General features: G+C 38.3%; 1 protein-coding gene across 1 annotated transcript; it reads right to left on the bottom strand.

Annotated features, from left to right (window-relative positions):
* Nucleotides 1-1,182: 1,182 nt before the first annotated feature.
* LOC129114031 (integumentary mucin C.1-like) lies at nt 1,183-5,570 on the bottom strand. The gene is made up of 4 exons (XM_054626535.1): nt 5,438-5,570; nt 3,807-3,908; nt 2,315-2,659; nt 1,183-1,914 (listed from the first exon to the last, which is right to left on the bottom strand). The coding sequence occupies exons 2-4, from the start codon at nt 3,850-3,852 to the stop codon at nt 1,871-1,873; spliced, it is 435 nt and encodes a 144-aa protein (XP_054482510.1). The 5' UTR covers nt 3,853-3,908; nt 5,438-5,570; the 3' UTR covers nt 1,183-1,870.
* Between the last annotated feature and the right edge of the window lie 5,470 nt (nt 5,571-11,040).

Below are 11,040 nucleotides of genomic sequence, written 5' to 3'. Positions count from 1 at the left end.
AGTAAAAAAAAAAAGCATTGTTGATATTTTGAATATTTTAAATTCTGTTCTGAACTTCTCTCCAGTAAACGAACAGAGACAAAAAAGGAAGTCCACCTCAAAATATGAGGTTGTCACAAAAAATCACTAGCATTACTAACTGCAATTGTTTCCTAACTTAAAAATGTGACTCTTTACAGTAGTTCACATAAAACATGTTAACCAACACTCATTTTAATGATGTTAAAGTGTTAATTCCCTTCTGACTTCCAGATGGAGCCAATTTTCAATTCAGTTCTTTCCTGAGATGGTAATGGCCTTGCTAATTTTGGAAAAGCATCGAAATGATGTTACTGTTATCTACATGGATTTATGAGAAAGTATTTATACCAGCAACTGAAACAATAATATAATAGCTAACCAACAGGAAGAAATGTGTTATCAGCTAAAAAGCTAGCTGACTTTATATTACAATAATAGCATTGTAGCTAGCAATAATGACTTGCTGTAGCACTACCTAGGTAGCTTGGGTTCTTCACTATAGCTTAGCATCCGTGGTGATGTGTGTGTTAGGACCTTCTTATATACAGTCTATGGTTATAATATAGTTTGACAGCAAGGTAAACATTTGAAGATAAAGTTAAACAGCCTTTATACCTTGCCGGAACTCAAGTGGTGAATTTATAGGCCTACCATAGAGGTCAATCAGGAAGTCTATCAGATAGATGTTATCAGTAAGAGGAGATAACAATATCAGGTTGCACTTAACCCCTGACTCATTTAGAGCAAACATATTTGAAGTTTTGGTGACTCACCACATCAATAGATGTCTGTCTGACTAGGTTTTTTTTATTAAGACTCATAGTGGGCAAACTCCACCCATGAGATGTGCTTGAAAGCTCAATAAAAAGCTTGTGCAGCGTCCGTGATCGGAGATTTTCTCAAGCTACTAATTCTAATCAAAATAATTAACTTTCACATTCAGCCTTTGAGACTGAGACCAGTACGTCTAAAATTAGATGGAAAGTTTCCTTAGCATATGCTGCAAACACTTATTTAAGACGTCATACTGTATTCACATTACACCCATAAAATGAACAAATGTTTTTACATATTCAACACAGATGTTCCCCAGACAGCTTTGGTTATTGTTATACAACAAAGATGTGATATTATGCCATACAAGTCAATTAAGAGAACAATGGGAAAACAGTTATTTATTAAATGTATGGATTGATTACAAAGCATTTTTCTTCAAGCCCAGTCAATAAGAAAACAGTCGACAAAAATACTCAGTTGAAAAGAATGTCTGAAGAAATATATTTTTTTAAAGAAGACCAGAAAGATAGTATTTTTCAGTATTATCTGTATTACAGTGGCTCTGAGGCGACAATTACATTTTTCTCTGAAATCTCAAAGGCTGCACGTGCTTCACACACACTATAGACTACCATCTATAAAAAAAAAAAAGTTATTAAGAAATCTAGCTTATTATTTAGCTACCCTGTATATTGAAATACAAAATAACAAAGTTATTAGATGTAAATACATTAAGGGAAATGTATTTATTGAATCAAAAGCTCTGTTTAATTACATTTAATGCATTAGAAAAGGACTCTCCATTCTATTTAATCTAAAGGCACCCTTTTCTTCCAATGAAGAAAATAACATGACCAAAAATATAATATATATAAAATACAACAGAAAGTCATCAGATCAATTTAAGATTATTTCCTCACAATCAAATTAACAAAGTCGTCGAATTCCCTTTAATGTCTTCCTCTTGGCCCATGTCAGTATTTTCAATTAATCTTGTTTTATTCTGATATGAGCCTTTCAGACATTAAGGTCTTTTCATTGTCCAGTTGAACAGGTCAGGATTTGACTAGGCTCAGATCCTCTTAAAGTACTTCAGCCCACCAAAGATACCACCACCTGAAAATTAGAAAAATATAGATTTTAATGTTCAATCTAAGCCTGCGTGCTTTCTTTTCAAGTATTTTGCTGTGTGCATGTGTTGAATACACAAAAATATAATTAGAACCAGTATATAACACTTCAGCCATCATTTGTGAATATTTTTCTTTCTGTAACTTTTTGTAACTGTAAAATTTTGTACACACTGAACTACAACCAATTACTGTACATCACTCAATGGGTTGATTTGAATGGTGATGTTTGCATTTATTCCATTTATTCGTGCCAAGGAAACATTTCTTATCCCTGCGTTGGTCAAAAAAATGCCAAATCCTTGTTAACGGATTACAGGAGGATGTGTCGTTGAGGAAGCAGAAATTAGGTGTTACGTAAAGGGTGTCGCTTGTATTGTACTCACCAACAGCAGCCACTCCAGCGATGGAGCCGATGGCAATACCGGCTATAGCACCAGATGAGAGCTCTCCTGATGAAGCAGTGGTTGTACCAGTTCCAGCAGTGGTGGTTGTAGCAGTTCCAGTAGGGGTGGTTGTAGCAGTTCCAGTAGGGGTGGTTGGAACAGTTCCAGTAGGGGTGGTTGGAACAGTTCCAGTAGGGGTGGTTGGAACAGTTACAGTGGTTGCTGGATCAGTTACAGTAGGGCTGGTTGGAACAGTTACAGTGGTTGCTGGAGCAGGGGTTGGTGGAGCAGGGGTTGTTGGAGCAGGGGCCTCTGTGGGCTGTGTCTGCCCTCCACACAGGATGACTGTATCAGTAAAAGCAAAAAGACAGAAAAGAGTTTAAGGAGAATCGTTAAAATGTTCCCTACATGATAGCACATTAAGAATGCATGCTCACTTAGATAATGATTCCACAAATGCAGGTGGCAACTACACACAAGTACTGACTTCATTTCAACTTCTATTTTGTAAAATCTCACCACAGAGTTTTAGAGCTGCCTCAGGTCATTTTATCAAAAAGATATAAAACGTCAAAATGTTTACTGTGATTTCAGTAAACAAGTGTGGACTAGTCTTTTAGTTCATCATAATCAACAGTATTCATTAAGCAATTTAATGTTTGAAAGTAAAGATAGTGGTCTCTATTGTATGTGTAAGAAACTAATATAATAATATTTTATATTAATAATAGGGGACAATGTCAAAGTAATAAACCTAATCATTGACCAAATTGTGCCACAGCTTGACTAACCCTTAAACAAACACTATCAAAATTTATGACCCGAAGCTATGATCTCTCTCTATCAACCTTAGCCAAGTACAGCAGGTTTTATGTTTCTTACGCCAATAAAAAAGTGGGGTTTCAAGTTTTAATAAATCGCTAAAGTTTCATCATTAGCAAAGAAAGTTCTTTGTGATAAAGTAGACATTTAAACTAATGTGACGAAGGTAAATGTACACATGTCCAGTGTTCCATAACCCAACTTCCACGCATTTCCATTTCCTCCTCACTTTTTATTGTTTTACAATTTTGGATGTCATTCGGATATTTTACGACATTTGAGGACAACGTTACAATTTGTCACTATCTACCCACTACTGTTATCTTGAGATTATCTTGAAGTCTCACTTGTGCGCTTTTAAATTTCCAATTTGTTGTTGTCTGAACCGACTGATGTATTTTCCACAGACACCATTATGAAAAAAGAATTTGGTATCACTCCCTAATAATGGACGATTTATAAAAGGGTTAAATGTTCTCACTAATGCTTTGTAAATCAGTTAAAAGTATTAAGAAGAACAACTTTTGGATTGCCAGATTGTGAAATATACATTTGACTGGTTGGACACTTTCACCACTTTAGCTTCTAAAAATCTGGACCAATATCCATTTAACTTATTAACAATTACAAATGCAGACTTAATGAGTACATGTCTAAGTACATGTTTTACCTGTGCCAAGAAGGCAAAGAGAAAGGAGAGGAAGATTCAGCTGCATTGTCTCAGAGTGTAGATCTGTCTTGAAAGATGTTCTTTGGATTATGATCTGGGCTGCTGGAAACACAAAAGCACAAACACACAGTGAACTTCAGGGAATTTATCTTGTTTCTATCTGTGAAATGAGACCTTATCTTGGTCATAAAAGGAAACTTATTCTTTAAAACCAGATAAATTATACCTACTTCTGCACAGCAAAAAATAAACTTGATCAAATTAACCTAAACTCACTTTGTCCACCATTTAACTTGCCAAACAGAGTTTCCAACTCCATTTTAGTCTGACCCAAATTCATCATTTACGTGAAATGTACAGTCAACATCAGAGTTTTCGAATTAACATGAATGATAGGAGCGAATAATCTTTTATGAGAAGAATGCATGCTAATCTGAGTTTTGTTCACATCAGTTTCTGGTTATTGATCCTGTACTATTTACCGCCATATCACTGTTCCTGACAAATAAAAGACACATATAATTACAAAAACATATTAAACTTTGAAACTTACATTTTTTTGTGGTCATACATGAGAACTTGTAATTCTGAGACTAATTGCTTGCCCACCAGTTTTCAGGTAAAAATGCTTGTTCAACCTAGTTCAAAGATGTTTGCCTTTGTAAAACAGATTTATCTGTATTACATGCTAATTTCTATGTAAACCTGAAGATTTTCTAACACATCCCAGAAAACTTTGAGGAAAGCTGTGTTACTCACCTGAGAGGCTGTCAATGATGACTTTATTCTTTTCCCGTAAGTACAGTAGATGTTCTGCCTTTCTGACCCCTTTATCACCCCCCACCCCCGCCCACATCATCTCTAACCCTCCCATATTTAATAGTGTGTGTGCTAATGTGCGCGCGCGTTTTTGCTGTAATATATCACCACAGCTCGGCCATGGGGACATGGCATGTATTGATTTAATAGGTTTATTATTGCTTACCACAGGGCTATATTTGTTTTTTTATGGTTCACTCACTGCTGCGCATTCAGGAGATATTGGTAAGGAAGTACTTATCATCTGCCCATAATGCATAAAGGCAAAAGTGGAGCTTGGAGTGTGGGAGGACGAATCACGAGTAGCAGTCTGATGCCGATGTAAATACAAGTGAATTTGTGTCGTGTAGGATTTGGCTACTTCACTAATTCAACTTCAATGGCATGTCTTTCATAAGAAGAGAACTAATCAATACTTTACCAAAAAGTCTGTCGAAGCTCTTTGTATCCTGATGGCGGCCAATTAGGAACATTTCTGATGTAGCAATGTAGATGGAGCTAACGCTAAAAGCTGAGACTGTCCTCACAAGAAAAATTGGTCGCAACCTGAAGTAGTATAACATTGGTATATGTAATCCCCATGTGGATAAAGTTTTGGTGGATAATCTGGTCATCACAGATTGTGATTGGGACACTGTTCGCATCCTGCTTCCTATCAACAGGCAACATTGGTTTTATTTAACAATGGCCATCTTTGTCCATCATTCACCAAATAGTTTTTCGTGCCTAACCCAAACCAGATCACCAAACCCATTGGGGAAACAGATCAGAAAAAATCAGAAAAAAGTATATCAAAACACCAGATACAAGACCTTAGGATGTAGAAACACTGACAGAGTGAACTTCTCTCCTCTTGCAGTCGTTTGCACTGGTTTCCTTTAGCTTGTCCCTGAGTCAGCAGGACTACCTAAACTAGCCAGATTGCATCGGTAGCTGGAGCAATAAAGATTGATCCAACAGGCGACACAGTCCGGCACATCAAGGTTCCTTTCAGAGCGTCCTTCAGTTTGTTCTGCTTGGTGATCTGCGCAGCCGACTGTGGCTGAAAACAAACTGTCACCACAGCACAGCAGCATGTCATTTACATGGAAACGGTGTGGAAGAGTCACAGCTGCCAATTTTTCCCAGTGACCAACCTGTAACCAAAAACAATCCCCTGCATCCCATTAAGCATTTTTCCCCATTGGTGGCCAGTATAAAAGACACTGTTGGCATGAATGTGTAAACTGTATTCGTAACACGGTTTGCAGAAAACCTTAATTTTTTGTGCATGTTGCTATCTTGGTGTACAATCATGTACAGTTACAAGCCCAGTACATGTGTTTGGGTTGTGCATTGGTTGTGCCATTGGCCACATCATGTGAAAACCAAACAGTAAGAGAAGAAACATTTGGCCATATGCGCTTGCTGAGCAAGTTGCATTTAGGTTGCAGAGAGTCAGATGAGAGGATTAACACCACTCTCTTCTCTACAGTACCTGAGCAGCTGGTTAGCTTCACTCAAAGACTGTAAAGAGGGGCAAACAGCTGACCTTGCTCTGTCCAAAGGCAACAAAATCCTACTGATAGCACTGTCAAATCATAAGTGTAAAAACAAAAAAATCAATGTTTTATTGTTTGGGGGAAGAGGTTGCCTCTCTGATATGCCAATGCTGGAGAATAGTACAACTGTGTTTAAGTAATGCTTTTCTTAAAATGCATTCAAACAACCAAAATGTCAATGGAAAATTATAAAAAACATTAAATACAAGAAAACAAAAACTAATACCCTGTAGACACAATTGTGATAGATGTCAGTTTGTTCCAGAGAATAGGAAAAAAGTACCAAAAAGATCTCTCACAAGCTTCTCCCTTTAGGTTCAGCTGAAAAAAAAACCCACTGCATGATGATCCGTCATGATTGGATTGGGTGGTAATCAGTGAGCAGGTCAGAAATGTACTGGGGAAGACAAACCATTAAGTGCTTCCTAGACTATTAGGAGAATTTAAATTGTTTCTGTATTGCACTGGGACCCACTAAAGTGTTTTAAGTAGTGGAGTAATACAGTGTGTTTTGACTTGAGATGAAGCTTCTGGGATTGTTTATTTCCAGCAAACAATCTAGCAAAAGAGCATTACATCCGTCTAACCTGTTTGAGATATATGCATAACTTTTTTTCCAGAATCATTTCGATACATTAATCTACTTTGGGTGTGCTTTTCAATTGATACAACAGTTTCCTAGTTAATAAATTCAATTCAATTCAAGATAGTAGTACAAGCTTGTTTATAGGACTGAGATAACCTTTTGAGAAAGTGATTGGTTGTTATCAGAATATGAATTATATGCTGTTTTATCTCTACTAACGTATAATGTTGCCAAGCAGAGGAATGTTTAAATAAAAAAACAAAAGTCCATGGATTGACCCTTGTGGAACGACCTGAGGAAAAAAAAATAGTTTTAGTAGATTTAAAGCTACCAAAAAAATCCCAGGTGCTCCTATCTTTCACATAGGAAATAAAGCCTGTTATGAACAGCGTTACGAACGGTCTGGTCTTGTTTTCTCATAGACTGTTGTGAAAATAATCGAGGAGTGCTATGCTACCAGTGTGTTTTGGAACAGAATATTAAAAAACATCACCCTCAATGACATTAGGTACGTTCCACAGTCGATAAAGAAGTCGTAATGTAGCAACTGAACTCCAGTCAGTTTTTGCCTGATTGTGTTCTTCATGACATTCTGCACTCGTGGGACAATTTGTATTTTATAAAACCAACATTAAGACCAACACCAACAAGAGCGCAGTTTAACTTTTTCTGTAACCATATTTGAATGACTCTTCAATAAAAGTAGCAATAGTTGAATGGCATTTGGGAGTTGGCTAAGAACTGATATATTCAAACTGGATATTTATCGGTTTTTTAATGGTTATGACATAGCAGTAGGCGGATTTTATGGTATCACACTTTGGTCTCTGGAGTACAACCCATCGACTTTAAGATAAGATCAATTTTGATAAAATTAAATTTTATTAATCCCATATCTTTTTTGTGCCAAAGATTGCAACACAAAGGACAACAACATAATAATTGTAAATGCATTTGTGTACCTGGGCCAGTCTGGTGAAATGTCTTAAAATTGTTCTCTAAAATAGCTTTAGTGTCGGGCCTGATGACTCAGAATAACACCTGCTATTCTGATATTATACAATATTGAAGGAGAGTTGTAGTTGTAGTTTGATCTGAGAATCCACCCTAAAAACCTATAAAAGCACAAAGGACAATTTACTTCAACAATCAAATAGACCATGACGTGAATCGAAACTGAACTCGGATATTTAAACAAAACATTTCAGAAAAGTTGTAATACAAAAAATATTGTCTTATTTTATTTTTATTGACTGTAATATTTTCTGATCTATGATGTGAAAAAAAAACAGGTATCCAGAATTCTATCTGTATAAACATTTGTCTGTAATATCTAGAGAAAGAAAAAAGATTTTGTTACCTGGCTTTATTCAATTTTCAATGTGTGTTCTGGCAATGTATTTACAATAGCACATCTTTAATAAGACAATGCCCGATATGCTTATTCAAACTTACATTTTCAGAAAACTTGTAAAACAAAAACTTGTCTTAGTGTAAGTTATCAACTGGGTAAGTTTCGATGTACAATCTTTTACCGGTAGTTACATTTTCACCTTGGACGTCTCCTCTTTATCAGCAAATGTATTGCAAATTTCCCCACTGCGGGACTAATAAAGGATTATCTTATCTTATCTTATCTTATTTGAGAACGTTAGAGAAGCTCTTTACATTGCTCTCTACATTTTCAGAGTAAATGAAACTCAACTATTCTCTCATAAGGGTCACAGTGGTAATAAGGAAACACAGGTAAAATTCAGGAAGTAATTACAGCTTATCTTGAGCCATGGATGTCCTGGTCCTTAAAGTTATTGTCATCTATGAGTCATGGAACATTCCAGAGCTTCAGAACCGGGCACGAGAAACGTACACCTCTCTGATGTGAAACTTAAGACTTTTTTTTATGACATTTGTCACACCACTAGGTGCAGCCCTTGTAAAGATTTGGCAGTTGTGGTTTATAATTGCACAATTTAATTATTTGGTCTCTATTTATCTCCATTTGACTTTACAATTTAATTTGGTTTGTGAATTTACCGTATGAGATAAGGGTATGGCGTTAGAGTTTTGGACTATTGCGCAGACAGAGCAAGCGATTTGAAAGACTGTAGACAGGTATTTACTGACATCTTATAGGCAATAGACAACATCAATTAAAGGTACAGTGTGTGGGATTTGGTGCCATGTAGTGGTGTGGTTTCAAATTGCAACTCACTAAAACCTCTCCGCTCACTCCTCCCGTTCTGCTCTAAGGTGAGTAGTCAAATGCAAAGTCATGGTACAACAGCTGGCAGTTCCACGGTTTGGCACTCTGTGACCCACGTTACCACAGATTTTTAAGCACAGTAGAGAGCTATGGTGGTCTTCAGGGAACGTCAGGGTCTGCACTCTCCCTGTTTGCATCCTACCTGACAGGCCGATCCTACCAGGTGACATGGAGGGGGGCCGTGTCGGAACCACGCATGCTGACTACGGGGGTTCCACAAGGTTCAGTTCTGGGCCCCCTTCTCTTCTCGCTCTACACAACATCTCTGGGTTCTGTTATTCGCTCGCATGACTTCTCTTACCATTGTTATGCCGATGACACCCAGCTGGTCTTGTCATTTCCTCCCGGTGACACCCAAGTGGAGGCACGCATTGCTGCGTGCTTGGCTGACATCTCGAAGTGGATGGCGACACACCACCTGAAGCTCAACCTGGACAAAACCGAGCTACTGTTCCTCCCGGGGAAGGGTTGCCCGCACCGAGACCTGTCCATCACCATTGATGATGCCGTGGTGACGCCAACTCGGACTGTGAGGAATCTGGGTGTGACCCTGGACGACCAACTGTCGTTCTCAGCAAACATTGCATCCGTCACACGCTCCTGCAGATTCCTCCTCTACAACATCAGGAGGATTCGCCCCTTCCTCACTGAGGAGACGGCGCAGGTGCTCATCCAGGCTCTGGTCATCTCCCGCCTGGACTACTGCAACTCACTACTTGCCGGAGCCCCGCGTCGGCCATCAGACCTCTGGAGCTTGTCCAGAAAGCTGCAGCACGTCTGGTGTTCAATCACCCCAAGTTCTCCCACACAACTTCCCTTCTCCGTTCTCTACACTGGCTCCCTGTAAGAGCTTGCATCCAGTTTAAGACTCTGGTGCTAGCCTACAGGGCAGTGAAAGGAACAGCTCCTTCCTATCTCCAGGCCTTGGTCAAGCCCTACACCCCCGCCCGACCACTTCGCTCTGCTGCCTCGGGGCGATTGGTTGCCCCGTCGCTCAGAGGTCCCTGCGGCCGATCCACCCGGTCACAGCTTTTTTCTGTCCTGGCCCCTCAGTGGTGGAATGAACTCCCCACTGACGTCAGGACAGCAGAGTCGCTGCCCATCTTTCGGCGCAGGCTGAAAACTCACCTCTTCAAGAAGTACTACCCTGAGCCTTCCTCGTAGCACTTATTACATTCGTATTAGTTGTTGCACTCACTGTATTCGTATCAGTTCGCTGCACTTATTGAATTCGTATTCGTTTACTGCACTTATCCTATTCGTAGTAGTTTGTAGCACTTATTATATTCGTATTAGTCTGTTGCAATTATTGTTTTCGTAGTAATTTGCCTCTGCACTATACTTTTGCTCTGGTTTATGCTTTAAGATGCTTGTTTAAGAAAGGAGATGCACTTATGACTTCTGGTGACTAGTAGTTCTCTTGAATACCTATGTTGAATACACTTCCTGTAAGTCGCTTTGGATAAAAGCGTCTGCTAAATGACTGTAATGTAATGTAAATGTAATGTAACGTAAAAATGCGCAAGGCCCTTGCTAGAGCCAGTGTTTGGTTTGTCCATTCTGGGCTACTGTAGAAACATGGCGGTGCAACATGTTGGACTCCATGAAGAAGGATCCGCTCACTATGTGGGTATGAATTGCTCACTCTCAACTAACAGCAACACAACAATTTTTTTTTTCATGTGATTGTACATTTGTGAAAGAATAGTAATGAAAATTAAAAAAATTATTCCCCGAAATAATTGAAACAGTACCTTTAGTTGATTAATTATTGATAAAGTGAGATAAACATTAGATGTGGCCCCTGAAAAAAAAAAAAAAAAAAAAAAAAAAAAAAGACTCAATATGTGGATAATTATGTTGCTTTGTGTCTGCTGGGTGAAATGAATAAATAGTTTGTTTATATATAATATACAAACTGAAACAAACAAACTAAAAACTGTAAACAAAATGTGTCTGTGCTCAATGACCTGATTCACAAGGAAAAACAATATGTAGTATATTAGTGTAACCCAGGTTTCATGC

Source organism: Anoplopoma fimbria, chromosome 24 (assembly GCF_027596085.1).
Source record: "Anoplopoma fimbria isolate UVic2021 breed Golden Eagle Sablefish chromosome 24, Afim_UVic_2022, whole genome shotgun sequence".
In the NCBI taxonomy this organism is placed as follows: Eukaryota; Metazoa; Chordata; class Actinopteri; order Perciformes; family Anoplopomatidae; genus Anoplopoma; species Anoplopoma fimbria.
Note: the sequence above shows the minus strand (reverse complement) of the source record. Positions and strands in the feature narration are given on the sequence as shown.